The sequence below is a fragment of the Muscardinus avellanarius genome (assembly GCF_963383645.1).
Source record: "Muscardinus avellanarius genome assembly, chromosome: 6".
In the NCBI taxonomy this organism is placed as follows: Eukaryota; Metazoa; Chordata; class Mammalia; order Rodentia; family Gliridae; genus Muscardinus; species Muscardinus avellanarius.
The window spans coordinates 130,459,527-130,481,461 of record NC_137791.1 but is presented as its reverse complement, the minus strand read 5'-3'; the positions used below and the strand labels follow the sequence as shown (position 1 = coordinate 130,481,461).

Below are 21,935 nucleotides of genomic sequence, written 5' to 3'. Positions count from 1 at the left end.
GTTTCAAAAATAAAGAATAAAAAAAATAGAGCTGGTGGTGTAGCTCAAAAGTAGAATATCCCTGGGTTCCATTCCCAGTATCGCCAAAAAATAAATAAATAACTATAAAATTATATCACTGTAACAACCATTTGGTGAATAACTTTTTGATTAATGTTCTAAAACAGCACTCACTGGACATGTTCTTCCTAAACAGTTGTCAAATGCAACACAGGTCTGAAGGCAAGTTTATGCATTTGATTTGGAGATAATGTTCAACCAATTAACTTGAAATGTTATCAACTTGTTCTGAAAGTACAGTATAAGTGTGAAGAATCATGTAAGAGATCAAGTTTGTGCATATATTAAACTCCTTTCTCCTCAGTATATAGAAATGCTTTCAGTATTTTCCAGTAAGTAAATAACCTTAGCACTGTTTGAAAAATGTACAGGTCAAGAGAAGAAAATAAAGCAGCAGCAATAGAAAGAGAAACATTATTTCCATTTAAAAAAGACACTTGGGCCTGATACTTTGAGATTACTGTTACCTGAAACAAAAAAGAAGCAAAGTATTCAACGAAATGAGGTTCTGAAGAATGGGCTGAACATGTTAATTTAGAATGTGTAAACAGAATGGACATTTCAAATCCTCAAGAGTTGCTTATGCTTTATAAATAATAGCTTTCTTGGTGACAATGACTCTTTTACTTTGGTATAATGTTTAGGTGATCATTTTATAGAAGCTGATACAAATACTTCAAGATAAGAATTAAATTAAATATTGCCTGTTTGGTGATTTCACATTTCTACTCTCTAGATGATAAAAAAATGTTTGAAAACTCAAGAATCATAGTATAGGCAAGTACTTTTATTTAAACTCCAGTGAAGTGCTCAAATTTGACAAGACCATTTCTTATAATTCCTGTTATTGAGGGGAGGAAACATTCTTTTAAAAGCCTGCGATAATCTTATTGAGAACATCATTAAATTTTTCAACTTAAAGTTTACCTGTTTTACTAGTATATTTCCACTGAGTTCAGGGAACACAACTTACGGGTACATTAAAATGTAACCTTTAAACCCCCCAATGTAAAACATCACTTCCTGGGCAGAGATAGTACTCCAAGAGTAATCAATCACTGTTGGGAAGAGTATACACTCAGCATGGTTAATTAGTGTTGATGCACTCTTCTCTATGCCCTCATCTGTCATGAAGATTGTTTAAAAATCTGAGTTATTAGTCTTTATTTGGGAAAGGATCTGGTTAATATCTTTAAGAGTAGAAATCATTCATCCATCCACTCTATACTGGAGCATGATAATTCCTACCCCCAATACAAGTTACTGATAACCACCACCCCTCCACCGACTAAGCAGCTATAAATCAGGGAGAGGGCAGCTCCTATGCAACCCCTGTTAATTCTGTTTACAATCTATCCAACTGAGAATGTTAGCTAGTCAGGGAAGAAACTGGCTGATGGATCAGATAGTACAAAAGCATAACACATTAAAAATAGAAAATAACAAAATGACAAATCAAAATGCCATGATGTTATAAAACTTGGGCAGAATTTTAAAAATTAACATTCCTAAATTTTTATTTCATTTATACTCTTATCTGAAACGCTGAAGAAAATTTAAAACTGTACTTGAATGCACAGCATAAATTTTAAATTAAATATAAAAATTAAAACCTCATACATTTTTAAAATATAGGATTTTAATGATATAAAAATCACAAGTTAGAAAAAAGCAAATTTCCTAAATCCTTTACATTTATTTAATCTAAAATCATGCCATAAACCTATGATATTTTGTTTCAAACATAATCCAGCAAAATACAGCTATGATGTATTTCTTAGAAAACCCCACTGACATTATTTATCAAGGTGGCATTCAACACACCAGTTAGGCCTGAAGACCACCTAATGGAATTCCTCTTTGTTTTCCCCATTAACAAAAACATCTGCCTTGAATAATATAACCTGGGACATAAAAAGTTGTTTTATTTATTATTTATTATTTGTTTTTGTTTATTCATTCATTCATTTATCACAGTACTGGGGCATCCATCCTATCACTAAGCTACACCCCCCAGCCTTATTTTTATTCTTTATTTTGAAATAGGGCCTCTCTAAGTAGCTGAGGCTGGCTGCAAACCTGCAATCTTCCTGTCTCAACCCCACAAGTACTGAGATTACAAGCATCTGCCACCACACCCCACCAACACTTCTAATTTCAACAGCATTCATTTATTCAGGCACTGTTCTAAGTAATGAAGTACTTAGCTTTCATAAAGCTTAATTTTTTAGTGAAGACAAACAGTATCAGATAGTAATGAGATTATACAGATAACTAAAACATAATGGTCTGACATAAAAGGATGGGTGGATATTTTAGACTGAATGGTCAATGAAGGCAACGTTAAAGAGATTACATTTAGCACACTTGTAATCCCAGCATTTGGGAGGCTGAGACAGAAGGACTGTGCTTTGAAGACGGCCTCAACTACTACTTAGTGAGGCCCTTTGCAACTCAGTGTGACCCTGTTTCAAAATGAAGAATAAAAAGTAGGGCTGGGGTGTACTTGGAAATAGAATTCCACTGGGTTCCATCCCCAGTACCGCCAAAAAAAAAAAAAAAAAAAAGACATTTAAGATGAGATGAAAATGACAAAATGCAGCTACTCAAAAGCAACAATCAAGGGGAAAGTATTCCAAGCAGAGGAAGTTCCAAGGTACAAATGACCTTGGAATGCTTTAGGCATAGGGAGAAGAAAAGACCAAGAAGCCCTGAGCATAGAGTGTGCACAAAATCACGTGGAAGAGGCTGTCTAGGTGGTAGGTAAGAGCCAGCTGGGAACTGGATCAGAAGACACCAGAGCTCGAGCAGGAAGACCAGGTAAGGAATGCGTAGTAGTTTACACCAGAGGTGAGGGTGGCGTGCTGGGCCGTGGCAAGGTCCACCCATAAAATGCCCTTAAGTGGACATAAGTTGCATACCCCTAGACTCTGCTGTTGAGGCTCTGATCAAGTGAGAGTGCCCCAACACTGGAAAAGCAAGATTTAAGCTCCCTATCTTGCACCTGCTGCCTTATATGACCAAAGGGTTGTTTCCAGGGGCTTATGTTGCTGAAGGTGTGCCCTTCAGACACCTCACTCCATATGGGACTGCAAGGTCACTAAATTTCCACTGAACTTCTGTGATGTGCACAGAATAAAGTAGACAACTAACCTGTTTCCTATTCCTACCAGGAATTGCTTTTTTACCTCACTGTAAGTAAAAATACAATCCGCTGAGAAGATTTGGACATAACTATACTTATTAATTCAACAACCAGAAAGAGCAGAAGAAAGGGAATCAAATTTTTAGAAAATGTAAAGATAGAAGATATAAAATTAAAACCCAGGTTAGAAGATCCTAATCATTCCTTAAGAACTACTGATCATTCTCTCTCTTTCACCTCCTCCCTCCTGCCCTCCCTCCCCCTTCCCTCTCTCTGGTTCAATCTTTGAGCAAATTGATTTGTAAATATTTTAAATATTTATTAAGGCATGTAATAAACTATCCTTTTAAACCTGTTAGGTAAAATGAAATTTAAAGCCATAATGTAAAAGATGGCATACTGGTTATAAACAGAAATAATATTTTTTATTTTATGGCATAAATTTCCAATAATGCAATAGAACCACTAAACTTATATATCCATGTTCCATTAAAATCATGTTTCATTAAAATTATACTTTCATAGTATTTTTTTTTTTTTTTTTGGTGGTACTGGGGTTCCTGGAAGCCCTTCTACCTCCGGGCTACACTCCCAGACCTATTTTATATTTTTGAAACAGGGTCTCTTAGGCCAGCGCCAGCGCGGCTGGCTTCGAACTTGCGCGATCCTCCTGTCTCCGCCTCCCAAGCGCGGGGATTACAAGCGTGCGCCACCACGCCCGGCCTTTCATAGTATTTGATTTATAATTTTTCCCAATGTGCTTTCCTAAATGTAATAAAACAATAAGTATTAGATATTAATGATAATTGACAAATAAAATTCTCTCAAATTGTTTCTAAAAAAATGGTTAGCATAATAAAAAATCCCACAAAGAATAAGACATGACATGGAAATTCTGTAAGAACCATTCCCTCCCACTCAGTTTCATAAAATACCTATTTTAGCTCTACAAATTTATCATTTGTGATCATTCAAACTGAAGTATACACAGTACTTGTTAAAGGCTATTATGATCTAATAATAATAGCTCAGAGTTATTAAGCATTTGCTATGCATAAAATCATGTGATTAGTGGTTCTCCTAAAAATTACTCATTTCATCTGTAAAACAACTTTAACAAACAGAAACCATTGTTCTCATTTCTAGATTAAGAAAATTAAAATAAAAAATGTAATTTCTTTAATGTTCTATTTCTATTAGGTGAAGAAACTGGATTAGTAAATATAGTCTACCTAAATCCAAAATTCTGTGATTTTAACTACTACTCAGTATTCTCAATATTTCATTTTTTTTGCGATACCCCCAGCCCTATTTTTTAAATTCTTTTTTATTTTTGGAACAAGGTCTCACTGAGTTGCTAAGGTACTCCCTAAGTAGCTGAGGCTGTCCGTGAACCACAATACTCTGGTCTTGGCCTCCCAAATGCTGGGATGACAAGCATGTGCCACCATGCCCAGCATTTCAATACTTTATTTAATATCTTAAGCCATATCAAGAAACACCATTAACCAATGTTTGATAGACTTTCAGAATAAATTAATTTTAATTATATATTTTAGGAAATATATAGAAATAATTTTTTTTAATTTTTCCATTTTATTTTATTTTCTTAATTGGTGCATTGTAGTCATATATCGATCACACTGGAGTACAAGACTTGAGAGGATATACAAGCACACATCATCCAATTAGCCCTCATCCAGCCCCCATCCCATTCCCTCCCCCTCCCTCAATCCCATGCTTGTTTGGTGATTAACTTTAATACATTTGTTTATGTACCTCCTGAGTTTTAAAGAGGCTTCATCCTCCCCTATTCCATACCCTCTGATTGGTCACCTTAGTTGCTTCAATATAGGGCCCTTTCTATAGCTCAACCTCTTCCTGTTGCCCCTTACCTCCTAGTTTTTGCTGATTAGGGAAGCATCTGATTTTTATTTTCTGCAATATTTCTCTGTGCATGCTGCGTTGCAAGTACCGATCCCACTATTGACAGCCCCAGTAGTGGCCTGGCTACCCGGTGGACTGATCCAGACCTCGCTGGCTCAAGCAGCGGCCTTGCCTCATGGGAGGCTCCGATTCTGGTCTCGCTGGCCACGACACCAGCCTAACCCCTCAGCAGACTCCGATACCAGCCTCGGAGACCCCAGTAGTGGCCTTGCCTCACAGCAGGCTCCGATGCCGGCCATTGGCCCCGGCACCAGCCTAACCCCTCGGCAGGCTCTGATCCTGGCCTCAGAGGCCCCAGAGCCGGCCTTGCCTCACAGCAGGCTCCGATGACGGCCTCGCTGGCCCCAGCCCCGGTCTAACCCCTTGGCAGGCTCCGATCCCAGCCTCGGAGGCCTCAGCACCAGCCTTGCCTCACAGCAGGCTCCAATGCCAGTCATTGGCCCCGGCACCAGCCTAACCCCTTGGCAGGCTCTTATCCCAGCCTTGGAGGCCCCAGCACCGGCCTTGCCTCACAGCAGGCTCCGATGCCGGCCTCGCTAGCCCCAGCACAGGTCTAACCCCTCGGCAGGCTCCGATCCCGGCTTCGGAGCCTCAGTAGCGGCCTTGCCTCACGGAAGGCTCCAATGCCGGCCATTGGCCCCGGCACCGGCCTAACCCCTCAGCAGGCTCTTATCCCAGCCTCAGAGACCCTAGCACCGGCCTTGCCTCACGGTGAGCTCCGCTGCTGGCCGCTGGACCTGGCATTGGCCTAACCCTTTGGCAGGCTCCAATCCCAGCCTCGGAGGCCCCAGTAGCAGCCTTGCCTCACGGCAGGCTCCGATGCCGGGCATTGGCCCCGGCACTGGCCTAACCCCTCGGCAGGCTCTTATCCTGGACTCGGAGACCCTGGCACCGGCCTTGCCTCATGGTGAGCTCCGATCCCGGCCTTGCTGGCCCTGGCACCAGCCTAAACCCTCGGCAGGCTCCGACCCCGGCCTTGAAGGCCCCAGCACCGGCCTTGCCTCACGGCAGGCTCCGATCCCAGCCTCACTGGCCCCGGCATCGGACTAACCCCTCGGCAGGCTCTGATCTCGGCCTCGAAGGCCCCAGTAGTGGCCTTGCCTCACGGCAGGCTCCGATGTCAGCCATTGGCCCCGGCACCGGCCTAACCCCTCAGCAGGCTCCGATCACTGTCTCGAAGCTCTAGCACCGGCCTTGCCTCACGGCAGGCTCTGATCCTGGCCTCACTGGCACCAGCACCAGCCTAACCCCTCGCCAGGCTCCGATCTCAGCCTCGGAGGCTCCAGCACCGGCCTTGCCTCATGGCAGGCTCCAATCCCAGCTTTGCTGTGTCCGTCACCAGCCTCACCCCTCGGCAGGCTCCAATCCAAGCACCCTCTTGGCCCAACCAATTGTCCCACATTCTGGAGGGTGCGTGGTAGTAACATTCTGCCTCTGGGGTTATTATTTCAAAGGTTCCAGGTGTAATGCATCAGATCTCTACCTCCCCTGAGTACTGGCCACTGCCACTGCCACTGCCTCCACCATTTCAAATCCTTCCCAGGCTCTTTTTCCACTCTGAATGTTGTCCAGTGTTCCTAAGCATGCGTGACGGTAGCATTCGACATTTGGTGTAATTTCTCCAAAAAAATAAAGTTGGTAGGATCCGATTTCTGCTTCTCCCGAATACAAGTCTCCACCGCCATCGCGGAGACCGCTTTCAACACCACCTTTCTCCTTGGTCTCCGCTAAACTCTCTCCTTACAGGTGATGTCCAAGATTCTTAAGAATATAGAGAAACAGCAGTCCTCCTTCATGCCTTCACGAGGAATTTTTCCATAAGTTCCAGTGCATTTGGATAAGTTTTGTCTGCATCTCCAATGTCCTGGCATCCGCCACGGCTTTCTTAACTCCTCTCCAATATTTTTCCTTTTCCTTTTTTCTTTTCCTTTTTTTTTCTTTTTAATAAGAGAAGACAGTATATGTGGTTTGAGGAGGTAGTGGGATCAGGCACTCAGTAGCAATATGACCCAGTCGGTTTCCCCATGGGTCCAACGTGTTCCGCAATACTCCGCCTGGGGCCCAGAGTCCCGCGACCCAGGCTCCGGCTGGCGCACGACCCACCCGGGACCCAGGGTACTGGGCCCTGTCTCTCCAGTCCGGCCCAGGGCCCACAGTCCTGAGACCCGGGCCCCAGCTGGCGTGCCCCGCACGACCCCTGCCCGGGACTCAGCGTCTTAATGTGCCCGGCTTCTTCAGGGGTATCAAAATAATTTAATTAATGTACTAATTACCAATCATTCTGTCCTTTTATGTGTGGGGGTGTGGTTCTAGAGATTGAAGCCAGAAGCATTCTACCTCTAAGCTACTCTCTAGCCCTATTTTTAACATTTTATTTTGAAACTGGGTCCCACTAAGTTGCTATGAACCTGCAATCCTTCTGTCTCAGCCTCTGAAGTACAGGGATTACAAGTGTGAGCCACCATGCTCAGCTTCTGTTCATTTCTTTAAAGCAAATCTTCTCCTCTACTGGCTCCTTCATTAGCTTCATACAGCTACTCCATATTTAAAAATAATAAACTTAATTTTCCATAAAAATAAACCCATAATTCATGTTTGTATCAGGCAATCCTCTATCCTCAGCCCAAATTTCTAGGTTGCTTTATAAAGCAAATAATTTTTACTAATTATAAGCTCATAGTATGGCATAAATTCACACACACACACACACACACTCCTAACTTTGGCTAAAAGTTGACAACTGCTTTTAATATTAGACGACACATTTCTTTTCAAAGTGATTTCTATTTAAATTGCAAAGAAGCCGGGCATGGTGGCGCACGCTTGTAATACCAGCATTTGGGACGCAGATACAGAAGGATCACAGTTCACAGACAGCCTCAACTACTACTTAAAAAGGCCCTTTGCAACTCACTGAGACCCTGTTTCAAAATAAAGAGTAAAAATAGAGGCTAAGGGTATAGCTCGGAGGTAGAATGCCTCTGGGTTCCATCCCCAGTACTGCAATAAATAAATAAACAAACAAACAAACAAACTGCAAAGAATACGGTACAATAATAAACTAAAAATCATTGAGCTAGGCATGGCAGAGCATGCCTGTAATCCCTAAACTTGGGAGGCTGAGACAGAAGGATCACAAGTTTGGGACCAGCCTCAGCAATTTTAGCAAGACTCTCTGCAAAATAGCAAGACCCTATTTTAAAACAACAACAACAAAACAAAATGAAAATAAAAAAAAGGGCAAGCCCAGAGGTAGAATGGCCTCTGGGTTCAATCCCCAGTTCCCCCCTCAACAGACACACACACAATATTAAGCAGAAGATGACTGTTGTTATGGTTTAAATACAGAATGTATCTTGGAAAAGCTCAGGTATGGAAATTCAAAAATATTCAAGTTGAAATAATTGAATCTTGAAGGTTCTTATCTCATCAGTGAATGAATCTACTGATGGATTAATGGATTTACTGGGGGTAAAACAGGCAGGTGGGTGTACCTAGGGATGGCAGGTCCCTGGGGTGTGCTCTTGGAGGGTGTATATATACTTGTCCTTCATTCCCTCCAGGTCCCTGCTTCTCCACCACACTCCCTGAGGTCCACAGAGGGGACCCAACCTAACATGGACTAAAATTTGAAAGCCCAGAACTGTGAGCAAATAAATCTTTTCCTCTGAGAACTGATCATTAGGTATTTTAGGGCTTTGCAGTGAGAATGCTGACTGAAACAACTGTTTAGATAATGAGCTCAATAATCTAGTTTCAGATGTCTTTACATCCTTTTCTCTTACTTTTTCTTTAAACAATATGTGAATTTTACTGCTTTTTAATAAAATGATATCCCCTAAAAGAAATTGAATATATACTACTACTGCTGCTCTATACTAATGTAACATCAATTTGAAAACAGAAATCAAAAATATTAGGGAGATTCAGAGGTAAGGCCCCAAAAGGCTTAACTGCAGAAGGATCATTCATTACATGATCACAAAAAATTAGCTAGTGACAGACTGTGTCATAAATAATGTCCAGGGATATGCTCATATCTTCATTTTACATGTGCAACATTCTGTGTGACTGGGTATTCTAGGATCTCATTCTGAAAAAGGACATTACAAATACATGTAAGAAAGGGGGTATAGCTAAGCCAAAAGTGAAAACAACTTGACTTTTATGCTATTAAATCTCAAACCCAATACCATGTAAATTTTCTGCAAAAATTCAAAAAACTTATATAAATATTTAATGTTTTAACCTGGGCATGGCACCACCCACCCAGTCCAAAGATCATCTAGTCTGATATCCTGTCTTTAACAATGATCAATGGGGAATGCCTCACAGGACAGCATAAACGCATAGCATACTATATATAATTATGTGCCACTGTATCACTGTGTCACCTGGTGATTATATTATATCCTGCAAAAATTAAAACAAATTCCAATTCCCCTCCCTCCTCTACAATTTTTCATAAGGTGATGGGAAACCTCCGGCAGAGCATAGATTTAGCCAGAGCATAACCCCATGCTTTGGTAATACGACAAATGACAAAGTGATCTCACAGAATGAAAAGCTACACCGAAAACAGAACTTAAGCTCACTGAAACATGACCTGTAAAGGAAAAGTCCAATGAACTGGAAGCATCTGATTCACTGGAAATGTTACTTATAAACAGAGGAACAAAATTTAGCTAAATATTTTTTAAAAAATACAATACCCGAGCCGTGCTATTGTGTGACAAGTAATTCTGTTCTCTGAAAAAAGCATAATGATATTTTTAACTCTTCAGAGAAATGACATTCACACCTGTTCTGTAATGGTTTTAAACTAAGGCTTAAGTTTAGCAAATGCTCATTTCAGTGTGCAAGCCACGTAAGGCATAAATCTTAGTTGAGTTATTAAGGAAACATTATTTCCTAAACAATTACAGAGAGGAAAAAATGTACTATAGTTTTAAAGACCTCTGGAGAAGATAATCCTCTTGGTAGTATATGTGGGTATTGACTTAATAACACATGTAGTTAGGAAACAATCTGACCTAAATCCTCTATGGTATAATTTAAATTCATTTTCTCTTTTTCTGACCTTATGTAAGTTAGAGAGTATCAGATATTATGATAATATTTCATATATTTAAAAATATCTGTTTCCTTTTACAAGTTACTGCAGTTCAGGACTATGAATGAAATGGCAGTCTTGTACTGAATTCAGTTTTATGATGTTTTATGTCATATATATCATAGCCCAAGAAATAGATATCAAAAATTACTTATCCATAATTTCTACCAAGAAATTATGGATAAGTAATTTTCTTCTTCTTAATATAATGTTCCTCTTCCTAATATAATGCACTTTTTCAAAAAAAATCTGTATTTCACAATAAACCCCCCAAATTTAGAAAAGAAAGTTTTTAAGAAATAGAAGCAAGAAACAATACATATGAAATTCCACACAGACACTGCTTTCTTCTCTAGAAGATTACTTAATAAATGTATCTCAGACCCTCTGAGATGGAACTGAAGCTGCCATGCGGTATCATGAAATCCACAGCTGTGCTTCTATGCACAATAGCTCATTCTGCTTCCTTAGACCAGAGAAAGTCAAACACACACCACGTGATCTGCACATACCTTGACAGGGATGGCCAAAAGTGGCAGAGCATTTATAACAGAGCAGGCATCAGAACAGACATTGAACGGTATATATCCAGTGAAAGTAGAGCGTTACCATGCTATACTGCCTAAAATGGGGGTTTAATATACATGTTGAAAAGAGGTTTCTTAGAATGTGATGTATACTATATGGTGTTTTGTGAATTTCAAAGAATAGATACTACTTATGAAAAAAAGTTACTGAAATGATTATATACACCCTTAAAAACTTTCTACATGATTTCCTTTCTCTAATTTGAAAATAGCTCTTTAAAAAAAAGGTATTTCCAAATGCCAAGTCTTTTTCTCAAGAAAAAATACTATACGTCAGGCAAATTTCTTTTGGGTTCTCAGCTCAAGCCATGATAGAATAACACCATAAACTGAAGGCCTAAACAACAAGTTTTATTTCTCAAAGTCTGCAGTAGATTCAGTGTCTAGTAAGGGCTCTCCTCCTGGTTTGCAGATGGCCACCTTCTTGCTGTATCCTCACATGCTAGACAAGGTGATCCCCTCTCTAACACCTTGTCTTACAAGGCAGTAATCCCATTCAAGAGATCTCCACTCTTGTGACCTAATTACCTCCCCGCAGCCCCACCTCCCGTTTCCATAGCATGAAGATGTAAGCCTGAACAGATGAACTAGTGAGGGGACACAAACATGAAGCCCGGAGCAGCAGATGAACTTGACTATCTATAAATAAATAGTAACAACTTACTTTTGTTGCCCACCAGAGCAATCAGGGGCTGAGTTTCTGACTCTTCACTCACTTTCTTCACCACAGTATACCAATCTTCTAAATTTTCAAAGCTTTGATAATTTGTAATATCATATACCAAGAGGATTCCCTGTCACAAAAAAGTTACAGAATATTTGTAATGTACTACTTGGAAAAATATTAATATTAGTAACAAATACTCTTCAGCAATGCTTCAGATACGGCAAGTAGGTTGTAAAAATACAAATGTGGGGTTTTTATATACAAACTGACTTCACTTTACATCAGTTCCTAGCAGACAAAGAATACTGAATATTTTATTCAAGATAAATCCAGAAATGAAGGTGCAATGGAAGGTTAAGGTATAATTTTATCAAAGTGGTAAGTGGTTTTACAATAATATATAAGATATGCCTAGAAAATTACAGTAAATGTAAAAAAAAATCCTATCTCAGAAGTGGAAAAGCCTGCAAGGTCTACAATTTTGCCTCTTACTTTCGTGAGGTCAAAGATTTAAACTTTTCAATAAATAACCATCTGCTGCTATTCTTTTTAAATATTTTCAAGAATGGAGATTCCATGGCATCCCTTGATAGTCAATTTCAGTGTTGCACACAATTTTCTTTAAATGAAATGTCTATTTCCTCTTTTGGTCCTCTGTGTATTTGGAGAACAACTTGAGAGTATCCTCCTTATACTAACCCTTCATATACTTGAAGATAGCTAACTCCTTTACCGTGTGCCTTCCAGAATAAATAAACTCGGTTGCTTAAACTTGCCTCAAAGGGCCTATTTTTTTGTCTCTTTAATCACAGTTGTTGATTCTTTCCAGGACATACTACATATAGTTTTTTTGACATCCTCTTTAAAATGAGCAATGTAAAATTAGACATGATACTGTAATAAGAGTCTGGGTAAAGCCAAATATAACAAAGAGATTGCTTCCTCCCTCTTACATATCACATTCCCTTTCATTTATCCCATTATTTTGTGGGGGAAGAATGAGAAGTATATACATACACAAAAATAACAGTACCACATTCTTGATTCTCATCCAGTTTGTGGTCAAACACTTAATACAAAAGCTCTACACACAATATACGTCTGCATGTGGCATTTATGTCTCTTTTTAGGTTATAATAATAAAAGTACTTTTGTGCACCTACTATGTGTCAGAGGTATCTTGGTCATTTCAATAAACCTCACCACAATCATGAGAGGTGGCACATTATTTCCTTTTCAGTGATAGAGATTAACACTAGCCAAGGTCACATAGATAGACACATGATACAGCTAGGATTTAAGTCAGGATTAAATTATTAAAAGCATTTATCTGCTAACTATACACCATTCATTGTGCTGGGTACTGGAGATATCAGTTCCAAACTTCAAGAAATTTATGGTCTTGCAATAAAACCAGACACATAAACAGATAAAAATACAAAACTGAGCCATAGCGGGAAACATGCTGGTATATATTAAATCGCTTGAGGCTAGGATGGTTATTGTCTGTATCATTTACCAACGTTCGTGGTTTGAATACTCCCCTATAGCCATTTTTAAGCATTTGTGTGACACACTGAGCATGAACTGCGTAGGACATCTTTATATAGCATTTCTACTATTCAATACGCTATGTATAAATAACCCCAAGAGCACAGATAGCAGAAATAGGTAATAAAATAATTATAAAGTAATATATCCTAAGCATATCTTTGTTTTAACATTATTTGTGAGTATACATAAAATTTTTAATCATGGGTATATTCAACAACTGGCTCACAAAAATTCTGAAAGTGTAATATTTCACTTTCTGAAGCAAGAACAAGTTGGTCCTAGCATACTTCTACTATGATCCTCTTATACTGTAACCTTATTAAACCCTCAAATCACCTAGATTCTCTGCATCTCAGGTATACAGTTGCACAATAAAAGAAGGCTTTTGAATTAGATAAGAGTCTCTAACATCCCTGTCAATGTAAATACTTGATAATCTTCATACAAAACCCACTTCCCTGATTTATTTAGGTCTATCCTCCATGCCCAATATAGAATTATCTGATATGAGAAACATAGTCTTACTTTCCCTTAGAATAAAGACCCAAAGGTGACTTCCAACAGTGGCCAATCCTCAGTCCACTGACTCTAGCTCTAAATGCTATGAGTGATGCTATATACTATTCATTGAAAAGGGCTCTACCCTTGGACTTCAGTCCTCAGAGCATCATCTATTGACATTGGGAAACACTTCTGTTATCTCACTTTTATTTTTTTTATTTTTATTTTTTATAAGTGGAACATATGAAGAGTGGTGTACATTTACATTGTGCTTCATACGCTTACCCGTCCATTTCCCTTCCCCCCCAATAAAAAGTGTCCAGGTTAATCATGTTGTATTTATGCTATTACACATATTCGTATGTAGCTCCTCCATTGAACAACCTCAGCTTTCTTCCTCTTCTATCCTTCTGTTCAAGCTTTGCTGAGATTTCCCTCCATCATCTCGAGTCCCTCTGGTATTACCACTACTCCCTGGCTTGGACATATTAGAGAAAACATATGTCCCTTCTCTTTCTGTGCTTGACTAATCTCATTTAACATAATGTTCTCTAGTTCCTTCCATCTTCTTGCAAATGCTATTATTTTATTTTTCTTTACAGCTGAATTGTTATCTCACTTTTAAAATAACTAATATGCCTGCATAATTAAGAGAAATAAAGAAAATACATAGTAAATAAAACGTTAAGCCAGGCATAGTGGCACATGCCTGTAATCCCAGCACACTGGAGGCTGAGACAAGAGGATAGCAGTTTCAAGACCAGATTTAGCAACTTAGTGAGAAAACCAGCAATTCAGTATGACTCTCTTTCAAAATAAAAAATAAAAAGGACCAAAAGTTTAGGTTGGAGCTAAGATGCCCTGGGTTCATCTCCAGTATCACACACACACAAAAAAAAAAAATTCAAATTTACATCTTATACAGTTGCACAATATTTTTGTTATTATTCCGAATGCACATGAATCATATACTCAATCACAAAAAATTAGAAATCGAATGCTGTCCCTAATAGGCAAAGCTAGGGAGAAAATAGGTCACAGGAACTCTAGACAAAGAAGGAGATCCTATAGATAAGCAAGTAAAGCAACCTAACTGAAGGGGATAGAAGGGGTAAAGAAAGAAATTCCTTAATGTACATGATGTACATCAACAAACATATCAAAGTCAATCATTAAGCCAAACATGAGAAGAAGGGGAGAAGAAAATGGGGTGGAAATTGGGTATGGGTTAATTGGGTGATATGTGGATATATGCCTCCACCATCTTGTACTCCATTATGTATGACTACCATGCAACAATAAAAAATAAAAAATGTCAACTTGTACCTAATGCTTCCAAACAATAAAATAAAATAATTTCAAATAAATTTCTTTTTTAAAAATTATTATTATTAATTTTTTTGATGGTACTGGGGTTCCTGGAAGCCCTTCTACCTCTGGGCTACACTCCCAGACCTATTTTTTATATTTTTATTTGGAAACAGGGTCTCTTAAGCCAGAGCGGCTGGCTTCGAACCTGCGCGATCCTCCGGTCTCCGCCTCCCAAGTGCGGGGATTACAAGCGTGTGCCACCACACCCGGTGCTCAAATAAATAAATTTCATTAAAGCAAGCCTAACTACATTGCCTAAATCTTAAGATTTCTGGGCCCCTTCTGATTACTAATTGAAAATCTTTATCCCAACATGGGATGAAATACACAAAAATAAAACATGGTCACCATTTACTGATGGCTAATAAAACAGAATCACAACATAGAATAAAAAATTTAAAATCATTTATCTAGACCAGAGGTTGGTAAACTGTGGCCCATGAGTAGAAGCCTGTATTTATACATTAAGGGAGGTAGGTGCTGGGGCTTGAACCCAAGTGTATTCTACCCCTGAGCTATACTGCCCAGACAGATTTTATTTTTAAAGAGAGTCTCACTAAATTGCTGAGGCTGGCCTTGAATCTGTGATCCTCCTGTCTCCACCTCCCAAGTGCTGGGATTACAGGTATGGGCCACCACTCTCAGCTTCCACTACCCATTTTTATAGATAACCATTCATTAACACATAGTCATACTTATTTGTTTAAGCATCATCAATGACTGCTTTTGTATTATAAATGCAGAGTTGATTAGTGGCAACATAGAAAGTATGACCTAGAAGGCCTAATGTATTTACTATCTAGATCTTTATAGGAAAAGTCTCCAATCCCTTATCTATTTTCCAGTCACTGACTCTTATAAATCTTTTAGAATTCATAAAAAGATATTATAATAAACTAATCTTATTCTCTAATCTAGCTATCCAATAATGTAAATGCCTTCCTATCCATATTCCCCAAACAATTTAATATAAAAATATTATTTTGTCTTTGACCTTACCATCATACTTACTACCAGTTTTGACTTTCATCACTGTGATCAAAATCTGAGAAAGATGAGAAAACCCAAAATATTAAAATACAAAAGGAATTGTAGGACTTTCAGTTTGGGTCCAACATGTAAAGAACTCAGAAATCATCACACCTGTCCTATAAATAGGAAAAAGCCTGAGAAGTGAAAATCAGTGACTTTTCTTAGACTCATCAGAGAACTAAGACTGCCAAACAAATCACCATCCTAAAATATACAAAGAGCAACCCAGAGAGTTACAGTCCAGATCTGCTTAGCTGGAGCAGAAACTACTACCAATTTTGAAAAATTGCCAGAAGCTGTGATCTAGCTTGAAAGTGACAAACTCTTAAAGGCCACAGTTTCAGGGTCAACCACTTTCCTAGGTTTTACCTCCAGGAACTTGATGAGGAGCCACGGAAGATTTCCTCATGTCTCTACAAAAAAAAAAAAAAAAAAAAAAGAAAGAAAGAAGGAAAGTTCCCAACTCCAGGTCCTGGAACAGTTCTGTTTCATTAAATTGGAAGAGTTAAAAGATACTTGTGAAGGTCATAGCCTGGACAAAGGCCTAGTTAAAGCCTGAGAAAATAGACTTCTTCCCTTCTCCCATTTTTGCCACTATAGTCACAAAGCAACAGTTGATAGCAATCACTGACAGCTCAAAGATCTGAAAGACAGCCAGGCCAGGTGTGGTGGCACACGCTTCCAACATTTGGAAGGCTGAGATAGGAGGATGGCAGATAACAGACAGCCTCAGCTACTTAGTGAGGCTCTTTGCAAATCAGTGAGACCATGTTTCAAAATAAAGAATAAGAAAAATAGGGCTAGGCATGTAGCTTGAAGGTAGAATGCCCCTGAATTCCATCCCCAGTACTGAGAAGAAAAGGGGGGGGGGGGGAGCGTGTGTGCGAGCTGAAAGACACAGACTTCAAGGAAGAAGTTGTTCATTGGCATATCCAAAGAATATGGGCAGGGGAAGAAAAAGAAAGAAAGGATTCTGATGGCTCTGGTACCTATAGCTATAGCGCACATTAAATGAAGCATAACCCTGGACAAAGTAACATAAAAACCTCACATTAAAGGGCTAAATTTTTAGTATTCAATACATTCTGTCAGTTTTCAATAGAAACTTACAAGGCATTGTAAAAGGCAGTTAAAGAGAAAAAGCAAGCATCAGAACTAAACACAGATATGACACCAATTTCGCAAATATTACACAGGGAATTTATGTATTTACTTACTTATTTAGTGGTACAAGGGCTTGAACCCAGAGGCATCCCACCTCTGAGCTATACCCTGGGCCCTTTTTATTTTTTGTTGAAACAGGATCTCCCTAAGTTGCTGAGAGTCTCACTATATTGCTGAGGCTTGCCTCAAACCTGTAGTTCTCCTGTCTCAGCCCCTTAAATTCTGGGATTACAAACTTGTGTCACCATGTCCAGCTATAAAGGAAATTTAAAATAACTAGAATTAATATAATACATTATGAATAAAAACAAAAAAATAAAGTATGGGTTCCAATGGAAAAAGTACACAACATGCAAGAACAAGTGGGCAATATATACAAAAAATGGAAACTCTAAAAAATGATGAGAAAATGCTAGATTAAAAAAAAGGCTGTAAAAGAAATGAAGAATGCCCTAATTAGACTGGACACATCCTAGGTAACAACCAGTAAACTTAAAAATGGACCAATATTTTCCAAATATAATATCCAAAAGGAGAAGAGAATGAATAAAACAGAAGAAAATATGAAATAGCAGTGAAACACTTCCAAGTAATATGTCATATGCAATAAATGGTGTAGGAGAAAAGACACTTGAGCTTACGGAATGTTCAGAGAATAGACAAAGAAACTGCTGGAATTCCACATATCAAAAAATCTCACAGAATACCAAGTAGGATAAATATCAAAAACTCTAAAAATATAGTCATACCATATATTTAAACTACACAAAAGACAAATAAAAAATCTCAAATGAAAACAGGGATAAAAAAAACTTATCAATAAAGGATCAGGATAAGAATTAAAGAATATCCCACTACTAAAAATGTTTTCTAGTAAGATGAGAATGAAGTGAAATATGTAAAGTATTGACAAAGAAAATCAATCTAGAATTTCATATATAGCATATTATTCTTCAGTAGTTAAGAAGAAACAAAACTTTTCAGAAAAAGAGAATCTGAGGGAATTAATTTCCAGAAGACCTATTCTGGAAGAAATACTTTTAAAAACTCTTCAGGGAAAAAGGAAATACTTTGAATCAGAAACTAAGTTCTAAATGAGAAAGAATGAAAAGAGTTTTAAATGGTAACTGCGGGAGGCAGCACATCTCAGTAGCTGGGACAAATAAAGTTCAACTACCTAGAAAGCAGAGTCTTGACAAACAAAATAAAGTTCACAAACGAAAACAGAAACAGGAACCATGGTGGAAGGAATCCAGTACTCTGAACTGCAAAACACCTGAGCGCCTGACTAATCTGCTGTGGCCTGGCCCAGCCCAGCCTTCCCCAGCCACTGAAGCCATTTCAGGCTGCTGACCCGAACCGTGAGCACCAGCTCTGGCGCCAATGACTTCCACACTGCAACCCCAAGAAAATCCCCAAAAAGAATCCAAGAACTTTAAGTGCAGAAAGCAGTAGCAGAACTCCAACATCTTAAGCGACCAGAACCACACTTCAGGGACACAGAAAAACATCCAAAAGCCCAAATGCTTGCCAGAGGCAGCACCTGTAGCAGCACAGCATGCCCTCCAGAGAAATGGCAACAGGACAGCCAGGTGACCGCTTGTGTTACTTGATAATCGGAGGAGATGGAAGACTGCCAGAGCAGCCATGAGACCCCAACGAGCTAAGACTAGGCAGCTCACCCTGGCTGGTAGTAGTCCATTTAGAACCTCCAGAGACACAGGAAAGGTGCTCAAGGCACAGTACATGCACAGGGTCAAAAGGGGTGGCTCCAAGACTACACTAGATGCCCTCTGCTGGTACGACGCCCTGACACCTAAGCACAAAGCTGTCGTAGGCAACAGAGGGGCACAAATACTCATAGAGTGGGTTTAAAAGCTGACAATAGGTTAGGGAACAAATGAGAGACACTGGAATATACTCCAGAACCTACCACAGTGAACAAACATAGAAATAGTATATGGGCCCATGCCCTATATATGTAAATTAGCAGGACTGTTTTTTATTTTTTGGTTTTTTACTGTTTGTTGGTTTGGTTTGGTTTGTCTCTCACTTTGTTGCCAGATTTTTTTATTTTTGTCCTTTCTTTTTTTTCTCTTTCTTATTCCATTTTTTCTTTTGCTTTTTTTGTCTTTAATTTATAATTGTTAGGTTTTGTAACTTGTTTTGCTACAAATAAAAGAATGAATGACATATAAGGACAAAAGAATAAAAATTACCCCATACTTTACAACCCAAGCCATGAATGCCAGGAAGAGACTGGTGTGATGTAATCCAGAAAAAAATAACTTCCAACCAAAACTGCTATATCCAGCAAGGTTATTATTCAAAATTGGTGGAGAAACAAAAGTGATTCAAGATAAGCAGAATCTCAAAAACTTCATGAACACAAAGCCAACACTAGAGAAAATACTTAAAGAAATAAAACATACAGAAGAAAAAAAAAAGTAAATTTCAGAACCAGAGAAGAGATGAAGTTGAACAGGGGGCAACTAAGTAAAGACGAAATAACATTATACCAAACAGAAGATAGAACACAAAATGACAGAAAACAAAAATCATATTTCAATAATAACCCTGGATGTCAAAGGACTTAACTCACCAATTAAAAGACATAGATTGGCAATGTGGATTAAAAAACATAATTCAAATATATGCTGTTTGTAAGAAACCTACTTTATAGTCAAAGACATTCATAGACTAAAAGTTAAAGGATAGAAAAGGATATATCATGATAATGGATACCAAAAACAGGCAGGGGTAGCAACACTGATATCCAACAAAACAGACTTTAAGCTAAAACATATCAGAAGAGGCAATTCAGGGTACTTCCTTTTATTAAAAAGAACAATTCACCAAAAATATATAATGATAGTAAATGTTTATGCCCCACATTTGTAAAAAAAAAAAAAAAAAAAAAAACATTTAGGACATCAGATCTCAAACGGACCCAAATACAATAATACTAGGAGACTTCAACACACCTCTTCCACCACTGGATCGATCTTCAAGGCAAAAGATGAGTGAAGACTATTCAGAACTAAAGAATACAATAAGCAAAATGGACCTAATAGACATATACAGAATATTTCAACAAGGAACAACAGAATACACATTCTTCTCAGCAGCCCATGAAACATTCTCCAAAGTAGATCACATCCTGGGCCACAAAGCAAGCACCAGCAAATTCAAAAGATATAATTCCCTGTATCTTTTCAGACCAAAATGGAATGAAAGTAGAAATCAATGCCAGAAAGAAAAAAGAAACTATTTAAATACATGGAGATTTAATGATATACTCTTAAATGATGAGTGGGTAAATGAGAAATAAGGGAAGAAATCAATAAATTTCTGGAATTAAATGAAAATAGAGACACAACTTACCAAAATCTATGGGACACTTTGGAGGTGGTGTTAAATGGAAAGTTTATAGCATTGAGTGCCCACATAATAACAGAGAGTCGCCAAGTAAACAACGTAATGACACATTCAAGACCTAGCAAAACTGCAACAGTCTAATCCCAATGTCAGCAGAAGGGAGGAAATTATTAAAATCAGAGCAGAAATAAATGAAATAGAGAATAAAAAAATTCAAAGAATTAACAAAACAAAAAGTGGGTTCTTTGAAAAGATTAATAAGATTGACAAACCCTAGCCAACCTAACCAAAAGAGAGAATCAACTCATATCATTAAAATCAGAAATGAAAAGGAGACATCACCACTGACAGTGGGGAAATTCAAAGATTTATCAGAAACTATTTTGAAAACTTATACTTCAATAGACTGGAAAACATGGAAGAAATCGATACATTTCTAAGCACATATAACCTACCTACATTGAACCAAAAGGACATAGCAAGTCTAAACCAACCAGTAGCAAGCAAAGAAACAAAAACAACAATAAAAATTCTGCCATCAAAGAAAAGCCTGGGTCCTGACGGGTTTCCAGCTGAATTCACAAAACCTTCAGTGAAGAACTAAAACCAATACTTCACAATTTGTTCTGGGAAATTGAAAGAGATGGAATTCTCCCAAATTCTTTCTACGAGGCCAGTATCACATTAATTCCAAAGCCAAGTAAAGATAGCTCAAGAAAATTACAGACCAATCTCCTTAATGAACATAGATGCAAAAATTCTAAACAAAATGCTAGCTATACACATTCAAAACCATATCAAGAGCAAGTTGGTTTCATCCCAGAAAAGCAAGGCTGGTTTAAGATATGCAAATCAATATAAATTATTCACCACATAAATACAACTGAGAACAAAAACCACATGATCATATCAAAAGATGCTGAAAAAGCATTTGACAAAAATCCAACACCCATCCATATTAAAAACACTGCCGAAAATTGGCATAGAAGGAACATATTTCAACATCATTAAGGCAATATACAATAAACCCAAAGCCAACATCATACTGAATGGGGGAAAACTGCAAGAATTCCCTTTAAAATCAGAAACAAGACAAGGATGACCATTATCACCACTCCTTTTCAATATGGTCCTTGAGACTCTTGCCACAGCAATAAGACAAGAGAAGGATATCAAAGAAATTCAAATAGGAAGAGAAGAATTAAAACTATCCTTGTATGATGACATGATACACACATGCACATACACGTACATACATATACACACAGTGGAATATTACTCAGCCTTTAAAAAAAATTCTGTCATTTGTAACAACATGAATGGTACTAGAGAACATAATGCTAAATAAATAAGCCAGATGAAAAAAGACTAATATCACATATTCTTATTTATATATGGAAACTAAAACAAACTCAC

The 21,935-nt window shown here is 38.2% G+C and overlaps 1 protein-coding gene across 2 annotated transcripts in view; it reads right to left on the bottom strand.

Moving 5' to 3' along the window:
* Window positions 1-21,935, bottom strand: part of RAB28 (RAB28, member RAS oncogene family) — a gene marked incomplete at both ends in the record, with an annotated part of 100,481 nt that overhangs the window by 59,600 nt on the left and 18,946 nt on the right. For both annotated transcript variants that reach the window (XM_080697970.1, XM_080697971.1), the window contains one exon: window positions 11,517-11,646. In XM_080697970.1, coding sequence (XP_080554096.1) covers window positions 11,517-11,646 — 130 coding nt within the window. The remainder of the gene's footprint in view (window positions 1-11,516; window positions 11,647-21,935) is intronic.